The sequence below is a fragment of the Mesoplodon bidens genome (assembly GCF_964165515.1).
Source record: "Mesoplodon bidens genome assembly, chromosome: 2".
NCBI classification, from domain to species: domain Eukaryota; kingdom Metazoa; phylum Chordata; class Mammalia; order Artiodactyla; family Ziphiidae; genus Mesoplodon; species Mesoplodon bidens.
In genome coordinates, this window is record NC_138177.1 from 73,915,135 (window position 1) to 73,939,421 (window position 24,287).

Sequence of the window (24,287 nt, forward strand, 5' to 3'; positions counted from 1 at the left end):
GGCACTGACCCCGGCGCCCCCGGATCTGGGCGGGAGGTGGCGGGCGGGGAGGCGCCAGCCTCGGAGGGGAGGGGCGCGCGGAGAGGGCGGGCTGCCCGCTGGCGGCCCACTGTCCGTCGCGGCGCCGGGGACACTCCCGCCGCCTCCGCTTCGTCTCCCCTGGTCCCCGGGAGTGTGGGCAGGGCTGTCCCGGGGCTTCCGTGGGCCCGGCCTCTCCCACTTCGGGAGGAAAACGCAGGGGAAGCCCCCGGCGCCCGCCGCCCCCGGAGACCCGCGGAGCCCCCGGCCGTGCAGGCGCTGAAGACGAGCTCGGGCGGGGCCCCGGTGCGTCGTGCCTGTCGCCGTCCGTGTCCGGAGCGGCGGCTCGCGCCCGCCCGCTCGGCGCCCCAAGCCCCCCGCCCCGGGCCGTAGGGGCCCCACCCTGCGGGGTGTAGGCGACGGCCGGCCCGGGACGAGCGGAGCAGCCGTCGCGGGGCCTCGCCGCGGCCTCTAGCGCCCCAGCCCCGGGGAATGCAGTGGCCCACGGCCCCTGGCGCTTCTCCGTGTCTAAGCTGGGCCTCCTCGCTCGCCTGCTCCGCGGCCACGACGCTCCTGAGCCGCGCCGGCCGGGCCCCCCTCATGGCGGCCAAGTGGTTCAAGGAGTTCCCCCTGAACCTGAAGACAGTGTCGGAGCGGGCCAAGCCAGGCGGCGGGGGAGGGGGCAAATTGCGCAAGAACTCGGAGGCGGGCGGCGCGGGGCCCGCCCCGGGCAAGGGCCGAAAGAACTCGGCGGCCGAGCTGGGGGGCAGCCGGGCCGGGGTCGGCCCCCCCAAGGATAGCCGGCTATCCCGAGACAGCCTGCAGGGTCTGATTCAGGCCGCCGCGGGCAAGGGCCGCAAAAACTCCCGGGCCACCGAGGAGGAGCCCCACCGGGGCGCGGCCAAGAGCTCAGGCTGCAGCACCTACATCAACAGGCTCATCAAGGTGGACACTCAGGAGAAGAATGGGAAGAGCAACTACCCCAGCAGCAGTAGTAGCAGCAGTAGTAGCAACAGCAGCTCTTCCTCCGCGTCCTCTTCCCCTTCCTCCCTGGGACCCGAACTGGACAAGGGCAAGATTATTAAGCAGCAAGACACGGTAAGAATACAACCTCCCTTGGACCACCTCTCCCCTACTGAAGCGGAACAGTGGGAAGGGAGCATCGTGAACCCGCTAAACTCTAGGGGTCTTTATACCTCAGAGAAGGTGAGGATGTATTTACCCCCTCTAACATTTGACTCCTAAGTGACCATTTAAAATAATTAGATTTTTTTTTAATCTTGAAGAATTCTCATTCTAGCATTGGGGAACTTAGCAGAAATGTACTTTACATTTAATTTTGTTATCAGTTTAGAAGAATAATTGAATGAGACAGTTGGGTGCTTTGTTAAATGTGATCCCCTTGTAGATGTGGTTTATTTTAATCTAGAAATCCAGGGGAATTGCAAAGCTAGATTTGTGTGTAAATTTTATCCTTCTTGAGCATAAGGAATGGTAACCTCTAAACTGTTTAAGTACTGATTTCAACTGCCCCCCTTCTCTGCTAGTTTGGAAGCGCTATCGTTCTTTGCACTTCAGCCCAGTAAAGGGTTTCTAAGCCCTTCACTAGTACCACAAGATTACAGCCCTTTCATTCATCCCATGAACATTTGCTGTGCAGGAGCCATATAGGATAAGGGGCACAGGGCTCTAAGGGCTGCGGAGGCTACAGAATAGGACAAGGAAATGCCCTGAAGGGAAATTACAGATCAGGACAGAAGGTGTTTCCTGCTTCTTACACACTGGAGGTTTTCTGGGTGCTGTCCAATGTGAGACAGTTAAGGAAAGGAGTGTGAACATGTGAAGAGACCCGCTCATTCTTACAGAGATGAGTTGGGGTTTTGTTTGTTTCTTATTATTTATTTTTTATTTTGGCTGCGTCGGGTCTTAGTTGCAGTGCTCAGGCTTCTCTCTAGTTGTGGTGTGCAGGTTTTCTCTTCTCTAGTTGTGGTGCGCAGGCTCTAGAGCACGTGGGCTCTGTAGTTTGAGGCACGAGAGCTCAGTAGCCCTGCAGGTGGGATCTTAGTTCCCCGACCAGTGATCGAAACCCCGTCCCCTGTATTGTAAGATGGATTCTTTACCCCTGGACCACCAGGGGAGTCCCTGTTCGTTTGTTTTTTTTTTTGTTTTTTTTTTTTTTTTGCTTTACGCGGGCCTCTCACCGTTGTGGCCTCTCCCATTGCGGAGCACAGGCTCCGGACGCACAGGCTCAGCGGCCATGGCCCACGGGCCCAGCCGCTCCGCAGCACGTGGGATCCTCCCAGACCGGGGCACGAACCCGTGTCCCCTGCATCGGCAGGCGGACTCTCAACCACTGCGCCACCAGGGAAGCCCTGTTCGTTTGTTTTTAAATCTGCTGTTCTGTGTGAAGGAGAGAGAGAAGAGCTTACACCCAGCTTTCAGCCTCCAGCCCAGGCGATCACTTCCCTGTCATGAGAACTTTAATTTTCTCTTGCCCAGGCTTCAAACATGTGGCCCACCCGGATGGAGTCAGGAGTGGTAGCACATACCACGTGTGTCTGCACTGGCACTTCTATTCATTCCTCCACTTATTCTGTCCACAAGTATTTACAGCATGCCTACCTCCCTGCCAGACACTGCCAGGAGAGCCGTGGAAAGATGATCAGCTCATCCAGACATTAGTCGGTGGTCTCTCCATGTGTTTAACTAGATCATAAGCACCTTGCAGCCAAGCACTGAGTATCATGCTTCGTGTTCCTTGCTGTACCTTGGGGATGCAGTACACATGTTCAGGCAAGAAGAATGGAGTGAGGGAGTGAATGGTAATCACAGTCCTCTGCAGTGATTGCCCGGTTATTGGTCATCGCTTCTAGATGTCTAAAGTTTCTTAGGCCATCTCCTCCCAGGAAGAGGACTCTCATCCAGGCTGTCCCCTCCGCCTCACTTCTCCCTGTTTATCTGGATTCTTCTGCCAGCTCCAGTGGTGCTTCTCCATGAACTCTTTGGAGAATGTAATCAGAGATTGTACCAAGGCCTGGGGCTTCCTCCCTTAATTTTGATTCACCTTTGGTTTTTATTCCTCTCTTTCTCTTTAACTGGAATAAGTAGTTTATCTATACTATCCTAGCTGTTTATTTGTGGAGCCACGTTGATAATAGGGAAAGTGCTGTGCTTTAAAAATGAATATATCTTTTTTCCCCATAAAACTCCTCCTCCCTGAGAAGCACCTGTCAAGCTCAGGCTCCCTAAGCTCCCACATTGTCACCCAGCTGCTGCAGAACAGAACTATTGCACTCACACCGCCTTCCCAGGCACTCTTCTATTTTTGGAAGGATGGATGCTTTCTGTAGCAAATACGGATCAAAACTCTATCTGATCGTAGTCTGTGAGAATCAGTCTGCCTATAAATTATTGAACCTAAAACTCCCACAATACTCTTTAGCTCTGACCTATTTCTTAGGCTTCTTATTATGAAGCCTGCCTCTTTAGAGCTGTTACAAATTCCTTGAGGACAAAAAGTAAGTCTTGGTCTTATTTTATTCCCTCTCAGTGCCTAGCCAGTGCTGGTGGATGTTCAGTGTCAGTGGGTAGATGGGCTGACTTAACCATGGCTCTATTGCTCAACTGGTTGGCATTAAAAAAACGAAAATCGTGGAAAATGTAGTAGACCAGTTCATTTATTTGTGCTCTAAGGCCATAGACATCTTCCACCTTCTGCCATCCACCCCTGCTACACTTTAACCAGCAAATGCCTTATTGTTTGGGGAGAGAGAGGGAGGTGAAAAGAGCCTTGGGGATAAGCAGGAGAGTTTAGATGGATTGTTGCCAATCAATTATACTACCAAAATAAACCAGATGTTTGTCCAACTGGGTGGATAATAGTGTAATCAAGTGCAAAAGCTCTTCAGAACTGGTTGGAAATTTTGACCTCTTTTTGGGTCTGCAGGTTTTTTAGCAGTCTTTTTGATACCATTGTCACTCTGGTATATGACAGTCCTTAGCAACTCCCCTGTCTGGTTCTTTTACAGGTCATCATTTTAGAAGACTATGCTGACCCTTATGATGCTAAACGGACGAAAGGCCAAAGGGATGCAGAGAGAGTAGGGGAGAATGATGGATACATGGAACCCTATGATGCACAGCAAATGATAACAGGTTTGTAACCAGGAGCTGCTTTATACAGACTGAAATCTCACACTCACTCGGAACGTAGTAAAAAATAATCACCAGTGTGTATTTTGGGAAGAGGGGTGAAGGGACTATACCAGATCCTGCTGAGTGGAAGAAATAGAAATTAGACTCAAAACTAAAGTCAAAATATCTGGTTAACATCCCTAATGGTTTTGTGTCCTTCAGTTTTAGAATTTGTGGGACTCTTTAAAGTTTTTCTAATTCTATGCAAAAAGACACTTGTGAATTTGCAGATCTGCTCAGAATGTGATCTTCAGTTTTAAGATTATTTAAATACACTTTTTGGCCACTTTCAAAGCTTTGACATCCATAATGGGAGTCATAAATCTGTACCAAGGGACTAACACATACTTAAAGTACTTTAAGTTGTTAAAAGTTGCAGACATGATGTGATCCTCTGTTTTATAGTAGAAGATTGATTTCTCAACAAGCTTTATGATATTGGAGGAAAAAAATTTAATTACTAAGGAATGAGTATTAATCACTGGCATGAACCAAGCCACTCAAGGCAAACCTCCTAAAACCAAAGTTGACCACTCTTGTAACTTTTCAAGTTGGAATAATTCCAACTTGTGAGTTGAGCAATCACTGTCATTTTTTGTCACACTTTTCCCTTTTATTCATAATTCTCTTAAGTTGGTGTAAACAGTACTTTAAAAACTAATTATTTAGATTTATTTGTGCAATTTTAGAGTAAGTTATCTATTCACCTAATCTTCCTTAAAACATTCTTTAATCTGTAATGAAAAAATGAAGTTTCTAAGTGCTGACTCAAGGGAGCCTTGTTTGAACATCGTGGGTTTCATGCCTGGGAAAGGAATAATTGGTCACACATTAAAGACTTTGTCTCTTCTGTTTAAAAACAGATACAAAAGCTGTCAAGCTCAGGCTCCATAAGCGTAATCTCAGAAGAGTTGAGCATGAGGGTAACTGCAGCACCCTGGAAGGGTCAAGACAGGCTTCAGAGTGAGACTGAGCTGCAGCAGGAAAGCACTGCTCTGTTTCCTGCTCTCTGCTTACAGAGATAAGGCAGCACATTTGGGAAGGGTGTACCCTGACCAGGCTGTGACCCTGAAGGTCACTGGACTGTGACCTCTAATGAAATCTGTGAATGAAAGGAAGTGAAAATGAACTTAGTCAGAATTTTAAAAAATATCAGAGGCTTGAAAGGAATAGGAGGAAAGATTTTCTTTTACATAAAACTGAGGGAAAAGATTTTCTAAAAAAACAAAAAATTAATGTTTTGTTTTGATTCACCTTTCTTTGTCCTTTGGTTTTTATTCCTCTCTTTCTCTTTAATTGGAGTAAGTAGTTTATATTATCTCAGGGTTTTTGTTTTTTGTTTTTGTGGAGCCACAATGATAATAGGGAAAGTGCTTTGCTTTTTAAAAGTGAATGTCTTTTTCTCCCCCCATATAATCACCACAAAGCCCTGAAACTAGGGGACCCTCATACTACCCCCTTGTTACAGGGTAGAAAATAAGATCAAAGAGATTCTGACTCTCCTATGTTCATAAGACTCTTCAAGAGACAGAGCAGGAATTGGAACCCAGCTCTTCCCACTCCAGACTGGGTGGTCTGCTTTCTACACCAAGCCGCCTCAGGACATGTGAAATGATGTATGAAAAAGTTTAAACTTTACATATAAGCAAGGCACCTTTCCACTCAGACTCACAAGGAAAGTTGTATTTAAAAGTCAAAAGTTGGTATGTAACTTGTTGCTTTTCCCCAAAAAATAAATAAATAAAATTTAAAAATTAAAAAAATAAAAGTCAAAGTGTCCAATACGAAATAAATGTAATAATAGTAGTAGCTAGCATTTAATATTTGAACATTTATTAAGTTCCAGGCTCTGTTTTAAACAGTTTATCTGAATAAATTTACTTAGTAATACAAAACTAATGTATTCAATTGGAGGATAAATTCAAATTTATTAAAAATTTAAATTACTAACATTTAAGAATTACTAGCTTTTTTTCCTTTGCTCTTTTAAAAAATATTATATTGGTGAACTTAAAAAGTCCTTCATTTAAAATATATATCACAAAGCACCTTCTTTGTGCTTTGTGATATATATTTACGTGCTTTATATATATATAAAATATATATCACAAAGGTATAAGAGAATATACCTCTTATTCTACGCATAGGTTACACAGCTGGACAGAATAACAGGAAGTGGGTTTATCGGAAGCTGGGAATAAAAGATTTGCTGCTGGGTGGTTTTTTTTTTTTTTTTAAACCTTTTACTTTTTTCTGTTCAGTTTGCTCCCTGTGGGCTTGTTTGTCAAGTCCAAGCTCAGAAATGTCTCACATTTCTTGAGAAATGTTAGGGATTTTGTTTATTTCAGCAGGAGATAGAGAGGGTTCTGATGAATATGATTTAACTGTGGAGCACCCAACTTCTGTACTGCCTTTTTGGGTGTGTTGTTTTGTTTTGTTTTTTGGCCATGCCGTGCAGCTTGTGGGATCTTAGTTCCCCGACCAGGGATTGAACCCGGGCCCTCGGCAGTGAGAGCATGGCATCCTAACCACTGGACCACCAGGGAATTCCCAGTACTGCCTTTTTAATACCTGTGAAGTGGAAGTAACATGCCTAATTTCAGCAATATCTTGGATGTATAGAACACTGTTCATGATGGTATTTTGTAACGACCACCAAATATTTCCTAGGCATTTCTTTACCATGCACCCAGCCCTGTGCTGGGCTCTGGGCATCCAGGCAACAAGATGCACAGGACCCATGTCCTTATGGACCTCACAACCCAAGGGGCAAACAGACCTAACAGAGCAGAAAATATGTCACTTAGCACTTAGCCATGAAGAAGAGAATAAGAATCACCGTCTGCCTCAGGGAACAGAGGAAGGAACAGAAATTGAGACATTTATTACTTTCTTATGGCCAAGTAACTGTGGGACCCAGGCTCCCTGGATTCCCCACTGCCCAAAACTTTGCTCTTAACTTTTAAAAGCTAAGGATTTATAAATTTATGAATAAATGCTCACTTAGATTTCTCCAAAGGATTGTTAATAAAGATATGACAATCAGTACAAAGCAATATTAGTTTAAACCTGTTGTTGTTCTGTTAGATTTGCAGGAACATTTTAGCTAAATAATTAGCAGAAACATTCTACTTAATTTAGTATGAAAAGTTTTCGCCACCAAATTAAAACGTTAGCATTGGGAGGGTCTTTAGAAGTTCCCTAAGATGAGCCAGCATTCAGCATGATAATTCCTTCTGCGGCTGATATCACACAAGTCGAGCGTCTATTAGGTGCCAAGTTGCCAGATTACCCCACTAAATCCTACCACCCTGTGTAGTGGGTGTTAGAAGGCTCTGTTTTACAGAGAAGGCTGTGTTTTACAGATGAGGAAACCAAGGTTCAGAAAGATTCAATAACTTGCCCAAGTTATGCAGCTGGAGAGTGGGGATACCAGGTCATCCAACACCCTTTGGTTTTAGTTACCGAGCTCCAGTCACAGATTGTTTTTAAATTTTTATTTTTGCCTCCAAATGGTTTTATTGGTTGGTGTAGATAGTCAAATCTAAAGGAGAACCTCATTTTTTCAGTCTCCATTTAAAAAATTATCCATTATGGAAAAAATATAAATAGAAGACTTTTTGATATATTTACTTTGTCTATATTTTGCTTGTCAAACTTAAGTTTCAGGACTTCTGAATTATATCTGCTTTTGTTCAGATATTTAGATTTGTTCGACAGGAAAATATTAATTTTAAATCAAAATTTTAAGCACCAGTAAAAGATCCCTATTGCTGATTCTAAGAGAAACATAGAGCCTTATGAGACTCTAAGTTTGATGTTTTGAATACATGGAATGGATTAAGTGAAAATGTACATTACAGAGATTGTATCTAGCATTCTACATGAAATTTTTGAGGCATAAAGTAAGATATGATAGAGAAGGCATTGGCTCTGGAGCCAGTAGTGAATGGCTCCCCTGCTGACTACTACACAGCCTCAGTTTTTTCACCTGTGAAAATGGGCTAACACATCTCTTGCTGCATTATAATGAGGCTCCACTGAGCTGCAGGTGTAACATGCCTAGTACATGCATATGTGAAAAATATCACAATTATTTAGACACTCTGGAGAGAGAATTCCATTTTCAAAGAGAATTCTGAACAAGTGTAGGGGAATATTAATTGCTAACTAGAATTAATTTAGCAAAAGAAAGTCTTAGTCTTCTGCTGATGTTTTTAAATATAAATGGCATACTTATGTACAGTGAGAGTTGGGAATTGAGAAGGGAAAATTTTCGGCCAATATTATGTTTCACAGCAACCAGTTGCAGATATGAAGTGGTGCAGGTCAGGCCTCAGTTCAGCCCTTGGTGAGATGGGTGTTTATCTGCAGCCCGTTGGCTGTATTCTGTTGTCTGCCGTGGTAAATGGCCTCTATCGGCAGAGCCAGGGCGTAGCTTCCTCTAGCCATTTCCTCCTTCTCAGGCTCATTTCCTCTCGGAGCCAGCTCTGCACGTCAGGGGCTATTCTCCCTGCAGGAAGGGTCGGCTTGCAGCCCCCACAATTGTTTCTGTTTCTATGGCACCTCAGGTTGGGGGCAGCCAGGTGCTGGAAGGGACTGGAAGGTTACTCCCCTTGAAGGGGCAGATAGGCCCTGCGCTCAAGCCCTATTTTTCCCCGTAATTAAACATTGTTTAAAAAGATGATCATACTCTGCAGATTTTGCCCAATCCCAGGATCATCCTGGGAAGGAACATTCTCAGCTGTATACTTTCCAGTGTTTTTCCCAGAGCTCTAAGTGTGCAGTGACTATCTAAAATAGAAGGAATACTGAATTCCCTGGCGGTCCAGTGGTTAGGGCTCCGTGCTCTCACTGCGGAGGGCCTGGGTTCGATCCCTGGTCCGGGAACCTAAAATCCCACAAGACACGTGGTGTGGCCAAAAAAAGAAAAGAAAAGAAACAATCATATATTTGGGACTTCCCTGGTGGTCCAGTGGTTAAGAATCTGCACTTCCACTGCAGGGGGCACGGGTTCAATCCCTGGTTGGGGAGCGAAGATCCCATATGCCACGCAGTGCAGCCAAAAAAAAATTAATAAAATTAAATAGAAGGGGGCCTCCCTGGTGGCGCAGTGGTTGAGAGTCCGCCTGCCGATGCAGGGGATACGGGTTCGTGCCCCGGTCTGGGAGGATCCCATATGCCGCGGAGCGGCTGGGCCCGTGAGCCATGGCCGCTGGGCCTGCGCGTCCGGAGCCTGTGCTCCGCGGCGGGAGAGGCCACAACAGTGAGAGGCCCGCATACCGCAAAAAGAAAAAAAAAAAAAAAAAAAAATTAAATAGAAGGAATACAAGTGCCTCATCTCAAAAGTAAAAACCCAAATACATGTGTAATAAGAACTCAAGATTCTAATCACTGTACATCATTTTAACACAAACTCGTTGAAATTTCCTGTGAGCAGGACTCCTATCTTAAGGTTGGAGTCAAGCCTTTTTCTATTTTGTTCGACTGGGACAGAATTGAAGCAAGGACCTTAGGAAAGGTTTCCCCAGCCTATGCCAGTCTGAGGGTAAACTTAGGTTTTGATCAGAAACTTTAAAATTCTAAATTCGTCCTTTGAACTCCTTTGTGTTTTCTCTTTCCTCTTTCCTAGTTCTGTAGAAAAGTTCTTTTTCGTAAATTCCAGGCTTATCTTAATTGAACCAAGAGCAGAGTGAGTTTTTTGTTTCTTGTTTTCCATAACTCCATCTAGAATAAGCAATGAAGAAAAAAGGCTGTCGATGGAAAGTCAGGAGGCTTGGACCAGAGATGCAGGAGACCTCAAATAACCCCAGGCACCTTCCTGGCCTGGGGATGGGGAATAGTCCTTCTAACTCTCACATTCGGATGTGGAAGTTTTTGATAGTAGGAGAACCCTTTTCCTTGCGCTGGGGCTAGCAATGATAAGATTAGCTCTGGAGGGCAGGAGGAACTGGGATGGGGACTGTGGGGACCCAGGTGTTGTGGGAGTGCTTCTCAGGCTTAGCTTCTTATTAGAATCACCTGGGGGAGCTTTTGCCACTCTGACTCCCAGGCTGTACCCCAGCTCAGTTCAGTCAGGACCTGTGGTGATGGGACCCAGCCATGAGTATTTGTTAAAGCTCCCCCAGGTGATTCTAATGCACTAGAACTGCAGTTTTATAGGATTGGAGCCAGCTGCAGTAAGGGGCCCTATCTAGCAGAATTAGAACCTCACCCTACAAATAAATTCTGCCCCTTTGAATTTAGTGTCCTGATTTTAATAACTTTTCCCTAGAATGTATCCTTTCCTTGTTATAGAAGTCTTATGGAGTCAGTGATTCTTCTCTATAGAGAGTCACCTTGCCCATTTTCAGTTACCTGTAGAAAGTCTCACTTTCCTTCATTTCTATGGCACTGTAAGTCTCCTGATCCTCTTCATCCTTACCTGACCATTCCTTCTCAGTCTTCTTTGGTGGCACCTCTTCTTCCATCCACCCTTAACTGAAGAAGCCCCAGATTTTGCCTTTGATCCTCTTTCCTTTTCAATCAGCTTCCTTTTCTCTGGTGATGGCTTTCATTCTCACAATACCAACAATGATCCATTTGTGAGTAACTTCTTGACATGTACCTCTGACCTTCATCTCTCTGCCGAGCTCCAGATCCATATTGTCACCTGCCTGGAGAAGTTCTAGAGCTCCTTCTCCTCCCTCTCCCCTCCCATCCATCCATCCAACCATTATTTAGCACAACTGTTTCCTACAAAGTCAAACAAGACATGGGGGTCCCTGGCCTGGCAGTCTCCACCAAATTGGAAATACAGACACATCAACAAATAAATCCATACACTGAGAGAGATGCAAGGTGAGAGTGGGTTGGCAAAGTGGTGGCACCTGGGGGACATGGGGCATTGGAGGAGAAGGTAGGCAGGAAAGAGGAGGAGGTGCTAGGCTAGACTCCAAAGGATTGGCAGATCACCAGAACACTGGTGGGTATAAGACAGTGCAGTGTACAGGGAACTTCAGAAGTTCCGTTTGGTTGGAACAAAGAATTGGATTTTAAGGGGCTCAGGGATAGGGTGGTATTGAGAGAAGAAATTGGAGAGGGAGGCAGTGATGTGACCACAGAAGGTGTCCCACGCTATGCTGAGTAGTTTGCACTTTGTAAGTGGACATTTGAGAACTTATTGGGTGTTAAGTGATGAGGTGAGATGTTTGTGTTAGAAAAGTCCTCCTTCACTGTGACTGGGTGGACAGATTGAAGGCTTCCTCATGGGCATTTAGAGGAACCAGAGCATGATGCTTCTGTTGGCCTATATCACCAGCTCTGGTTGTCAGAGACTAGTCATCTCTGACTCTACCTGCCAAGGCCTCTGGGCCCCAAGCTGGTCAGTCCCCAGATGCTGCTGCTTCCTTCCCACTGTGGCTGGCTGGCTGGTTAGCTGGTGGTTGGGTGATTTGCATCCGGTTTTTTGCATCCATTTCTGTGCCTCCGTTCAGACCATACCTTTATTCTATCCTGTACACTGTGTTGGAGTTATCTTCCAGCAAATCACAAATATAATTATTATTACCTGTTTAAAAACTAGCAATGGTTCTCCACAATATAAACTTTTTAATTCTGGCTTTTAAAACTTCTGCACTTTGGTGCCTGTCCTGTCTACTTTTCCAGCTTCTTCTCCCGCTACCCCTCTCCTCTCCTGGCCTCTGTCCTTTGAACTTCTCTCTCGATTCCCCCTGATGGGAACAAGCCCTTTCTGGTTCCCACCTCCATATCTTCACTCATGCAGCTTCCTCCACTGGAAATGACCTTCTCTATCAAAGTCAATGCATCTTCCATTTCTCTTCCACTTGGAGTCAGTCCAAGTGTGGTGGCTAAGAGTATGGCTTCTAGAGCCCAACTTCCTGCTTTTGAATCCAGGCTTTGCACTTGCTGGTTTGGGCAATTTCCTTAAACTCTTTGTGCTTCAGTTTTCTCTTCTATAATATGGGGAACTAATAGAACCCATCTCATAGGGCGGTTGTGAAAATTACCATGCACTTAGAAAAATGCATAATGCATAGTACACTATGGCTAAATGTTAGCTTTTGAGATATTATTTTTGTTGTTTTTCCCCCAACTCCTCTTTTACTTTTATTTATTCTGTCATTGTTAGCCTGTTAAGTATTATTTGTGAATGTGTCACTACGTCGAAACCGCCTAGAAGTCAAGAGCTCTGTCTAACGCACATAAATATCTTACCTCAGTGTATGTGGCCCAGTGCTTGAATATAGTAAACACTCAATTTTTATTAACATACTTTGATCACAGCTTCCTAACAAGATGTAAACACTTTGAAGGTGAACCACACTCAAGAGGAGACCGGGTGGGGGGAGGGGCTTCCCTGGTGGCGCTTCCCTGGTGGCGCAGTGGTTGAGAGTCCGCCTGCCAATGCAGGGGACGCGGGTTCGTGCCCCGGTCCGGGAAGATCCCACACGACGCAGAGCGGCTGGGCCCGTGAGCCATGGCCGCTGAGCCTGCGCGTCTGGAGCCTGTGCTCCGCAACGGGAGAGGCCACAACAGTGAGAGGCCAGCGTACCGCAAAAAAAAAAAAAAAAAAGAGGAGACAGGGGGACCGGGAGTTGTGGAGCAGGTTGCCTTGAGGCCACTTCTCCAAACTGCACGCGCGCGGCCCCAGAGGTAGGCCTGTCTTCGGTTGTGATCCCTTAATCGTTGGACTTGATCCTATTATCTGGCTTGATCCTATTATCTGGCTCAGGCAACTGGCGGGAAGAAGTTCTAGGGCCCTTCCCCCAGCTGGGCAGCCACCAGCCCAGTAAGGAACAATCCAGGCGTTCTAGGCCACTTTCAACCAGACAGACCTGTCGGTTGGGGGTGCAGCGGTAATTGGGTTCATCACCGACACCTTTTCTTCAAAAGTATTGTGAACGGTGTGTGTTTTTCAGAAATCAGACGACGAGGTTCCAAAGACCCCCTGGTGAAGGCTCTTCAGCTGCTCGACAGCCCCTGTGAGCCAGGGGAGAACGGCACGAAGCCCGAGGCACTGGCCAAGAGACGGAGCTCCAAGGAGCTGCTGGGGAAGCCGCCGCAGCTGTACGACACGCCCTACGAGCCGGCGGCCGAAGGCGGCCCGCGCGCCGAGGGGCCGGAGCGGAAGGCGCGGCTGCCCCAGGACGACGAGAGGCCCGCCGCCGAGTACGAGCAGCCCTGGGAGTGGAAGAAGGAGCAGATCGTGCGGGCGCTGTCGGGTGAGGGCTGGGTCCGCGCCCCCCCTCTCCCTCCTGCTTTCTGCTTCCCTGATGGAAAACCCCGCCAGCCGCAGCCGGGGCTTTGCAGCCGAGGCGCTTTTCTTTATGTTCCTCAACTGCAAGTCTCTTTCCCCAAGAAATCTGATGATATGGGGAAACGAGAATTTGGCTATGGTTGGAAGACCAGGACTGAAGACGAGCCCTTAATGTTGCATGTATCCTGTATCCTTCTGGATATCTTTATTTTCCTTTATCTTGGCAGTATGCGACTGTTTTGGAAATGCCTTAAGTCACTATTGAAAAACCTTATCTAATTACCACCAACGCTATCAAATTGAGAGCAGCTTTTTCTAACTCTTACTTCGTGCTACTCTTCAAACCTGTTAAAATCCCTGTTTATAAGATGCCAGTAGTGGATCAAATGGATTACAGGAGAGGTGGTTGGAAAGCTGGAGGAAGCTAGCTTTTTTTTTTCCTGTCGAAAATCCTCCTAAAGGAATCAATTCTTCAAGTATGAACTTTTTTAAATAACTTAAGAGGAAGTTGATAAGTAGATTGTCAATAGTTATTAAAGGTAATTGTCCCTCCTGCTTCTCCCAGGACATAGTTTTTCTACCTAGCTGGCCACCGAATTTCTTTTGCCTTTGATTTTAAAAGTTAGGGATATCTTTTCCCTCTAACAGTAAAGCTATGTTTTTGATTAAAAGTATAGTCAGTGTAGGGAATTCCCTGGCGGTCCCGTGGTTAAGATGCTGTGTTTCCACTGCAGGGGGCACGGGTTCGATCCCTAGTCAGGGAACTAAGTAAGATCCTGCAAGCCACACAGCCAAACAAACAAAAAGTATAGTCAATGTAAAGCGTGAATAGAAAAGGTAATTTGTTTGATAGCAAACATTTGAGTCAGGTTTTCTGTTTGTGTGCTTTAATTTTTTTTATATAATTTTATTGAAGTATAGTTGATTTACAGTGTTGTGTTAATTTCTGCTGTACAGCAAAGTGATTCAGTTATACACATATATATTCTTTTTCATATTCTTTCCATTATGGCTTATCACAGGATATTGAATATAGTTCCCTGTGCTATACAGTAAGACCTTGTTGTTTATCCTATATATAATAGTTTGTATCTGCTAATCCCAAACTCCCAATCCTTCCCTCCCCCACCCCCAAATCAGTTTTTGTTTTATTTTAGAATTGTTTTCCACAAATCTCTACTGGGCACCTGCTACAGTGCTAGATGCTGCTCATTTTATCTCTTTATCCTCTATCCAACCTAGATGTCATAGCATCTTTAAGGCACTATTAGTAGTTTCTTTCTATTTCTGAGTTGATTTTTCTCTTTATTATTTCATAGTGAAAACTTTATTTGGTGTCATAGAATGATATGTACTCTTTCAGGGAGTGATTACCTGTAACTCTTGTTTAGTCTTTTATTCTAAATATACCAAAACGAAGAGTTTTTTATAAATGCATGCTGAAGGGACTTCCCTGGTGGTCCAGAGGTTAAGACTTCCCTTCCAATGCAGGGGGTATGGGTTCGATCCCTGGTCGGGGAGCTAAGCTCCTACATGCCTCGTGGCCAAGAAAAAACAAAACATAAAACAGAAGCAGGGCTTCCCTGGTGGCGCAGTGGTTGAGAGTCCGCCTGCCGATGCAGGAGACACGGGTTCATACCCTGGTCCGGGAAGATCCCACATGCCGCGGAGCGGCTGGGCCCGTGAGCCATGGCCGCTGAGCCTGCGCGTCCGGAGCCTGTGCTCCGCGATGGGAGGGGCCACAACAGTGAGAGGCCCACGTACAGCAAAAAAAAAAAAAAAAAAAAACAGAAGCAATATTGTAACAAATTCAATAAAGACTTTAAAAATGGTCCACATCGAAAAAATCTTTAAAAAAAAAAAAGAACATGCTGAAATATACTAAAGTGGTTTCTTCTTATATTCTAAAACTGTTCTACATTAATAAATATCTTGCAGAAAAAGTGGCTGCATGTGGATGCTAACAGTATGATCAGATATCAAAGACAGCAGGAGCTCAGCTATCCCAGGGCCTTTTGCAGTATTTTTTTTAAATTTATTTATTTTATTTATTTATTTTTGGTTGCGTTGGGTCTTCGTTGCTGCGTGCGGGCTTCCTCTAGTTGCGGTGAGCTGGGGCTACTCTTCATGGCAGTGCGCGGGTTTCTCATTGCACTGACTTCTCTTATTGCGGAGCACGGGCTCTAGGCGTGTGGACTCCAGTAGTTGTGGCACGAGGGCTCAGTAGTTGTGGCTCGCAGGCTCTAGAGCGCAGGCTCAGTAGTTGTGGCGCATGGGCTTAGTTGCTCCACGGCATGTGGGATCTTCCTGGACCAGGGCTCGAACCCGTGTCCCCTGCACTGGCAGGTGGATTCTTAACCACTGTATCACCAGGGAAGTCCCTTGCAATGTATTTTAGCTCAAATTAAAGAGGGGGAAAAGCTTCTTTCCTAAGATGAGGCAGACAAGGTCTTTTCTTTGAAGTTTACATGGGTCACCTCAGTGGCCTCTGATGTTAAATGGAGCCTTTCTTCCAGTTCAGTTTGAAGGCTCTGAGCGACCTTCCGTCAAGGAGGAGACAGTGAGGCAACATCACCGACAGAAGAGTTGGACCCAGAAGATCTTGAAGCCAACCCTCTCTGACCACAGTGAGGGGGAAAGAGTGGACCCAGCCCTGCCACTGGAGAAGCAGCCGTGAGTCTCCTCCACAGATACGTGTAACACACAATGGCCGGGAACTTGGTCGGAGCACACTGGCCCATTTTACATGATTCTTTTTGGTGCTGAATACTTGTCTGGGTGGAACTTATTAGTGAAAACCCATTTTCAAAGCCCAGTGCATTTGTGCAGAGTAGAAAATGCACTGCATCCCCAGAACCTGATCTCAAATTCCATTCCTCTGCATAGAGTGAAAACTTTTAAAATGACACTAGCCCTGTTAACTCCCTCTTAGGTGATTGATAGGTTTTGTGATCCAGGATTACCCAAATCTCATTTTGTCTATTTTGAATGGGAAGCAGGATCTAGTCCGGCTGTTGAGTTTTCACTAGAAGCTCATTTCAAATAATGCTTTATGGAACGACGCCCTTTCTGGACTGGTATCTTGATGCTCATGGTTTCTCCCCCTGCCCCATTTTTCAGTTGGTATCATGGTGCCATCACCCGTGCTGAGGCTGAGAGTCGACTACAACCCTGCAAAGAAGCTGGGTACCTGGTTCGAAACAGCGAGTCAGGGACCAGTAGGTACTCCATTGCACTAAAGTGAGTATCGAAGCCTCCCTTTCTGGATGCAGGAGAGGGGTACAGACTTTCCTATCATGGGTAGATGACCAGGCAAAAAAGCTATACTTTGAAGGTGGTTCACAGGGGTATGTACTGTCAGAAAATAAGACGCATTTGCTTGGACAACAGAGCATGACATGCTCTGATTAGAATGCAAAATTGGGGGAATTCCCTGGCGGTCCAGTGGTTAGGACTCAGCACTTTCACTGACGTGTGGCCCCAGGTTCAATCCCTGGTTGGGGAACTAAGTTCCTGCAAGCCGCATGGCATGGCCAAAAACAAAAAAAAGAATACCGAATTGGTATTGGGTAAATGTCGCAATATCTCTTATGATAAAGAGAGTCCTATTTTATTACCGTTGTACATTGATCACTTTCTGCCTTACATTACGTGATCTAAAGTAGGTCCTCTCAGCAGAGAAATAATTCTTGATAAAAAAATAATTTCTAACAGGATAGTTCAGCGGTTCTTTTATTCCCTAGTGTTTGGGACTTGAATAAATCAGATCCCTTGATTGTCAAAATGCCAGCTGCAATTTTGGTACTAGTTTCTTTTGATGAAAAAGGAAACACTGCCTTGCAATGACTCCCCTGCCCAGTTGTACACAGAACATTCATTTTGGCCTGGTAGGCCTGGTGGAGCTGGTGTCATGGAAATTCTCTTTGCTCTTGCGAGTTCAGTGGTGCTATATTGGAGGATCATTGTCAAGAGCCCTAACAGCATTTCCTTCCTGAGGAAGCTGAGCCCCTGCAGCTGAAACAATCAGACTGGAGGGGATAAGAGGTTGTCGGGGGGAGCAGCATGGCTCAGAAAACGGGATAGGCCACCAGATACACAATACCAGGAATAGCTTTGCTGTGTTCCTGAGACTGGTGCTCGTGGATTAGATCTTTGAGCCTTCGGTGCCAGCTGTCATTATACACAACCAGGAACAGTCTTTCCAGATTGGGTTGGCCGTGGGGGGAGGAAGGAAACAGTTTTATTATTATTTTTATTCTTAATGTGTTCTTTGGGGAGGAAACCTTACACATGTCCTTTTAGCCATGACAAAGAGGGTGAGTTTAAACCTCACCTTTGTGGTCTCATACTTGGGTTTAAGCACTAGTTTGGCAATTTGGGGGCCAGGAGGGACTGGACATTTTTTTTTCTTTTTGGTCTAGTGCCTGATGACTTGTGTGTATTAAGGATAAACAACCCAAGGATGATACACATTTAGCTGAGGGCTGTGAAGCTTCTGAGAGCTTCACTGGAATGCTGAATGCATTTCTGTTTGTATATCACAATTCCAGGAATGGATGGGAACCTGTTCGCCTGTGAATCTGGCTGAGATTGTTTTCAGTGGGGAGGGATCCCTCTGCTCACTCATTCATATCTTCTCCTCAATTTTGGTTTTGTTCCAGGACTAGTCAAGGATGTGTCCACATCATAGTGGCTCAGACCAAAGACAACAAGTATACCCTGAATCAGACGAGTGCTGTCTTTGACAGCATCCCGGAAGTGGTACACTATTATTCCAATGAGAAGCTGCCTTTCAAGGGGGCAGAACATATGACCTTGCTCTACCCTGTGCACAGCAAGCTGCACTAAGGTTCAGCCTCCAAAAGCCCCAGCGGGGCCTCTCACACCTAGGAGGGCATCAGCACCCAACCAGTATCTCAGGGGACAAGGCTGGACTGCACCATAATATTTTGGAGGAAGCGGGACGCTTCATTTAGGAGTCAAAAAGTCTTCGGCCTTGAATCCATTCCATGACACTTGGTTACTGACCTGTCCCTTTTCTCCTTGCTAAGTAGTCTACAATGAGAAACCATAATTTACCAGTTGCCTCCAGTCCTGGAGTAGGGTGCTCTATGTGGGGCGTGACCCTCAGGAAAGGTAAGTCAGGAGTCCAGAAATATTAAGATTCTCCAAAAATGTGCTAGTTGTTCCGTGGAATACCTGGTCTCCAAACAAACCAACAAAAATGCACTTGGCTTTTACATAAGACAACAAAAAATGATCATGTGGGCCCAAAGAGCATGTAATACAGGACCCCTCCTTGGAGGAAAAGCATGATCAGTGGAAAATAAGTAAATAGTGGGCACTTCGGAGAAAGCTATATTTCTCTCTTGAGGGTCCTAGTTCAGCTCCGGAGTCCATAAAAATTCACAACTGTAGGGTCTGGCAAAAGGATTATTAAGAAAGTTTGTGTTTTCTCAATTTCTGTGGACTTTTTCAGCAAATCAGTAATATAAGCATAAATAAGAAGGAAGATGCCTCTGATTTAAGAATCACCAATATGTAATTAAGTATTGGCAGCATTACCATTATTCTGAATTACAGAATAAAATATACAACGAAGATTTTATTTCTGATTTTTAACAAATCTGAAAATTTACAAAGCTCAACAACTGTTTTCTTATTGAATAATTATACAGAACTTCTGATATGTTTTGTTTCACTTTTGTTCATTTTAGTTATTGGAGCCATTTTTAATTTTTATCCCTAAAATTGGATTCGCTTTGTATTTTAGAGTAACTTAAAAAAAAATATATATATAGGGAGTTCCCTGGCAGTCCAGTGGCTCCACAGTCTCACTGCCCAGGGCCCGGGGTTCAATCCCTGGTTGGGGAACTAAGATCCCACAAGTCGTGCAACAGATATATATATATATATATATATATATATATAAATTCTAGAATATGATTGTGTGAACTGGGTCTCTAAAACCTGCAAAGTTTCTCTCATGCTGTACAAAGCAGACCGGTTGGCACCGTATAAAAATATTTTAAAAGACTGGCATTTTCTCTATCTACTACTGCTTAAAGATAGTAAAATAATATTCATAGTACCATTATGATTTATTGTGAACTTGTATCGCCAACGTACTTACTGTGAAAAAAAAAACCGTGGGAATGGCATACTGTGAGAAGGCTACAGTGAGTGGCGCTATAATTACAACTGAGCAGATGTTTCTGTATTCTGGGGTTTGTAATTTGGTTCTTGAAACTGGTCCAGATGGAAATGTGCTGACTGTCATCAATGAAAAGTTAACTTTTGTAACTAATGTTAAATACACAAAAGAAATGTTGATTCGGTTAATTTTTAGGAAAACATATCCTTCTAGTTATTAGTTATCATTTTACTATTATGATTTAGAGATTAGTAAATATTCGCTTCTTTATTCAGTTAAGATTGTAGCAGAGAGTCATGTGATCTTTGTTTTTAAAAATTTGAAAGGAACTTTTCCTCACTGGATGTCAAAGATTTTATTAATCAAGAATGTTCTGTTTTTTAAGTACTGATAGAATTTTTTAATGTATTGGTTTACGTACTATATCTTTAGTACGAGATTTTTTTTAATTTTTAGCATTTGTAGTTCTAATTCCATTAAACAAATATTTATTATCTTCCATATACAAATAATTCATTCTGTTAAACTTATTTTCAGTTCAACATTCTAGAAATGAAACCTTATTTTTTACTTAAACTTATTCTACAAAGGAAATACGGCAGTTACCCTAATTTTAATAAATGCTGAAAGCTTTGTAAAGTTTTTCTTTGTGCACTAAATGATTTTTGGCCCGTACCCAGCAACTGTGATGAATGTAATAATGAAATAACATTTTGAAAGCAGACCTGATACATTAAGTATTTATTGAGCTTCTATCATAGGCTCAGTATTGTGCTTTCTCTATATTGTTTTTCTGTGACAGTCATGCTGTTTTCTTTATATAATTAAAAGTGGAGATGTGGAGTTTATATATAGTCCAGTTCCTTCACAATTGTACAGGAGGTTATAATAAGAAGAAATATAGTAAATTCGTAGAAGGGGGGTAAGCTACTATTTTCTTCTTAAGGTTGTGACACAAGCTGACAAAAGCCAGGGAATTCACAGCTGGGTGGTGGCACAAAGTACCATATGTTCTAAAAACAATTAGGCCCAGCAGGGTTTCCCTAATGGCTTCCTTGTTAAGCCTCCAGGGCCAGCTGATCTGAAGCCCTCTTGACATGTCTCCTCTCTGAGCTCTGAATGCTTGTGCTTTTTGTCATTTTGTCTTGATACAAGTATTTTCCTGTAGTCGTAATTCTTCTGAATTCATTCAGTCTCCCAGAATATTTTCTGATTCTTTCTGGAGAGAATAATGTCTTCTAGCAAATTTGTTCTCATTTGCCTTGAATTTTAGCATCCATGGAGCTTCCTACAACTGTTCCTTCCCCTTTATCACACCTCCTTTTAAAAAAATGCTCTGTTCCAGGTTATGAGTTTATTTTATTGGCTCATTTCAGGCCTATAAGAACAGAGGGTAAAGGGACATTTCTATTTATTTTGCTACCATAGCTGTTTCTATCAGGATGGATTTCAACCACTGGAGTTGGTGTATTTAAATAAGTAGGAATAAAATAATGGAGAAATGGTAACATATGTACAGAAAGGTAAATGCTGATATGCCTGTTCTGAGGATGGAAGTGTCCTTTTTAGTTATCCAAAGTACTTTCTTAAGAATCATATATAAAAAGAGCCTTTATTCTTATCTGTTCAAAGTCTCCATGCTTTGCCGAATTGTTACTCATTTATTGGCCTCTGCCAGAGGACGGGGAGGTGGGCAGATAATCCATAGGGACAGCCAGAAGATTTTGAGATAGGTAGGAAAATAATCCTAATTTATTAATTGGGTCATTTGACTATGTCATTAGTCTGTTAATGTCCACTGTTGGTGAATAAATCTTAATACTTAATTCAGAAGAACAACTGAGCATTTGAGACATTCTTCAAGTTGCTTTTTAAATGAGAGTAGCCTTTCTATTCTATTAAAATGTCCTTTTTCAGTCAAAGGTTAATGGCTCATTTTTCCTTCAGTCTAGGGAGATATTTCATTTCCCTTCTCTCCTCATCCTTTTAATATTTAGCAGAATTTATTTGATACCTTTCTCACACATCTCATTCATTCGTTGTCTCTTTCTTATTTTCTGTAACCAGCACTATTTTGGCCTTATGATCTCTTTAGAATCACTCTTCTTTATTGTTGTCTCCAATTTTTGTACCCCCATTAACTTGGACTTAGAGAAACTTGGCCTGCAGTGAACCTTAATTTATTCTCCTTAATTTCTGACCCTATAGAAAGAAAACGGTGGTGTGTTACTGCCATCTAATGGAGAGAAAGAAAACTGCAGGGGAAAACAAAGCGCCTTTAGGACAGGGTTTTCTGAAGGATTTCTGATACAATCCTTAGCAAGAAAACGATGACACAGCAGTTGCCATCTTGAAATCTGCCCTTTCCTGCGGAAAGGGTGATTTGCAACCTAATACAACCATCGTCACGAGGCCTCTGGACTATGGCTGGATCATGTCATTTAGAATCTGAAATTTTAATGAATATGCTGGCAACAGATCATTGAGACAGGCATCTCATTTTGTCACGTTCTTACCCATTCAGTTATTTTGTCAGGGGGCCTTAACATTTTAAGTATCAACTAATACATAGTTTTAACTTTTGAAAATATCTGAAGATTGTATGTAATACAGGTGCCTATCGGTAGTGCTTTAGTAATTTATATTATATCAGAAAGATTTTATAAAAATTTCTGGAAGTATTGCAGTAGCCAATATAAGCTGCATGCCCTCCTGAAGATTGGTTTACTCTGAAATGTAACTTTAAATAAACATTATTCCAGGAAAACCAGTGTTTCTGCTTGAGTCAATTAGTTTTGAGAATCACCTCCCTTCATAAAAAACACTTTTCTGCTATAGCAGAGAGGGTCAGAAGTTTCATTTGCAATCACCGTTGATGAAATGTGTAAACAAACCACAACTGAACATAACCAGCAGACGTGACCTTAATTTTTTTTTCTGAGTTCACCTTTAGAGCCCTCCTGTTATGTTTTCCTTCCCAAATAAAACAGGACCACACTGGAGCTCTCCTCTTCCGTTTCCTCGGCCGTCTTCTTCCTGAGTAGGTGGTTTTTACATTTGTCCTTGTCCCTGACTAGGCATCAGAGTTGTGGCTTTGCTTTTGTTTTTACCTTTGTTTGCTATTTATACAGTTGCCCCCAGTCCATCCATGGGATGTGATGCTGCAATCTGTGATGAATCTAAGTTTTTTAAACCCCTACCAGGTGATTTTGATACCCAGCCAGGGCTGAGAACCACCACTGGAAGCAACTGTTTAGAAACGCACAAATAAATTCATTTGAGTTTCTAGAAGAAGGCTATAGTGTTGAGTCTTTCACTATCAAAGTCTTAATTTCCATTGAACATTTATATAAACTGCCACCCAGTGGTACAAGTGCTTATTGTTTTTTCCCATCTGTGTTAACCGAAAAGGAAGTTTGCATTGAGAAATATTCACCTCCCCAACATCACCAGAGCAATTGAGTAATTGTTTTCAGAATTCAGGTTGAACACATTTACAAGAGCCCAGGGTTTGCTGAGTGTTGGATTTTGACCCTGTGAAAGGCCAAGATGTAAGTAATGAGAATAGACTCTTGGCTACACACCAGGTGTGCTCCTAAACAAATGCTTTTCATGCTACATTATCTTGCTTTAATCCTCCACAACTCAGTGAACCAGGTAGCCTCATTTTTCAGGTAAAGACACTGGGTCAGTCACATAGTAAGTGGTAGCCCAGATTGCAGCCCAGGTCTAATTCCGGAGTGGCTCTTAATTGGTGTACCTAGACAGGCAGGCATACCTCGTATTATTGCACTTTAATGCACTTCACAGATACTGCGATTTTTACAAGTTGAAGGTTTATGGCAACCTTGCATCAAGCAAGTCTATTGGTGTCATTTTTCCAAAAACATCCTCTCACCTCCTGTCTCTGTGTCACATTTTGGTAATTCTCATAGTATTTCAAACTTGTTCATTATTATATTTGTGATGGTGATCTGTGATCAGTAATGTTTGATGTTACTCTTGTAATTGTTCTGGGGCACCATGAACCATGCCCATATAAGATGATGGGCTTAATCAATAAATGTGTGTGTACTAACTGCTCCACTGGCTAGCCATTTCCCCCGTCCCCTGCTCGGGCATCCCAATTCCCTGAAACACAGCAATATTGAAATTAGGCCTATTGGTAACCCTACGATGACCTCTTAAGTGTTCAAGTGAAAGGAAGAGTCTCTCACTTTAAGTCAAAAGCTAGAAATGATTAAGCTTAGTGAGGAAGGCACGCCTAAAGCCGAGACAGGCTGAAATCTAGGCCTCTTGCACCAAAAAGTTTTAGCCAAGTTGTGAATGCAAAGGAAAAGTTCTTGAAGGAAATTAAAAGTGCTACTCCAGTGAACGCAAGAATGATAAGAAAGCAGAACAGCCTTATTGCTGACATGGAGAAAGTTTGAGTGGTCAGGCTAGAAGGGCAAACCAGCCACAACATTCCCATAAACCAAAGTCTAATCCAGAGCAAGGCCCTAACTCTCTTCAGTTCTGTGAAGGCTGAGAGATGTGAAGAAGCTACAAAATAAAAGTTTGAAGCTAGCAGAGGTTGGTTCATGAAGTTTAAGGAAAGAAGCCATCTCCATAACATCAAAGTACAAGGTGAAGCAGCAAGTGCTGAAGTAGAAGCTATAGCAA

The 24,287-nt window shown here is 43.6% G+C and overlaps 1 protein-coding gene across 1 annotated transcript; it reads left to right on the forward strand.

Annotated features, from left to right (window-relative positions):
• The first annotated feature begins 297 nt into the window (after positions 1-297).
• SHE (Src homology 2 domain containing E) lies at positions 298-22,392 on the forward strand. Its single transcript, XM_081226274.1, has 6 exons — positions 298-1,116; positions 4,047-4,173; positions 13,134-13,436; positions 15,988-16,144; positions 16,592-16,711; positions 18,133-22,392. The coding sequence occupies exons 1-6, from the start codon at positions 511-513 to the stop codon at positions 18,317-18,319; spliced, it is 1,500 nt and encodes a 499-aa protein (XP_081082400.1). The 5' UTR covers positions 298-510; the 3' UTR covers positions 18,320-22,392.
• Positions 22,393-24,287: the final 1,895 nt, after the last annotated feature.

What these genes read in the sequence shown, in the direction of transcription:
- SHE (XM_081226274.1), top strand. Translation starts at nt 511, where the DNA reads ATGCAGTGGCCCACGGCCCCTGGCGCTTCTCCGTGTCTAAGCTGGGCC. An exon ending in TGCACAGCAAATGATAACAG is followed by an intron (nt 4,174 to 13,133) that starts GTTTGTAACCAG and finishes TGTGTTTTTCAG; the next exon opens with AAATCAGACGACGAGGTTCC. An exon ending in GATCGTGCGGGCGCTGTCGG is followed by an intron (nt 13,437 to 15,987) that starts GTGAGGGCTGGG and finishes CCTTTCTTCCAG; the next exon opens with TTCAGTTTGAAGGCTCTGAG.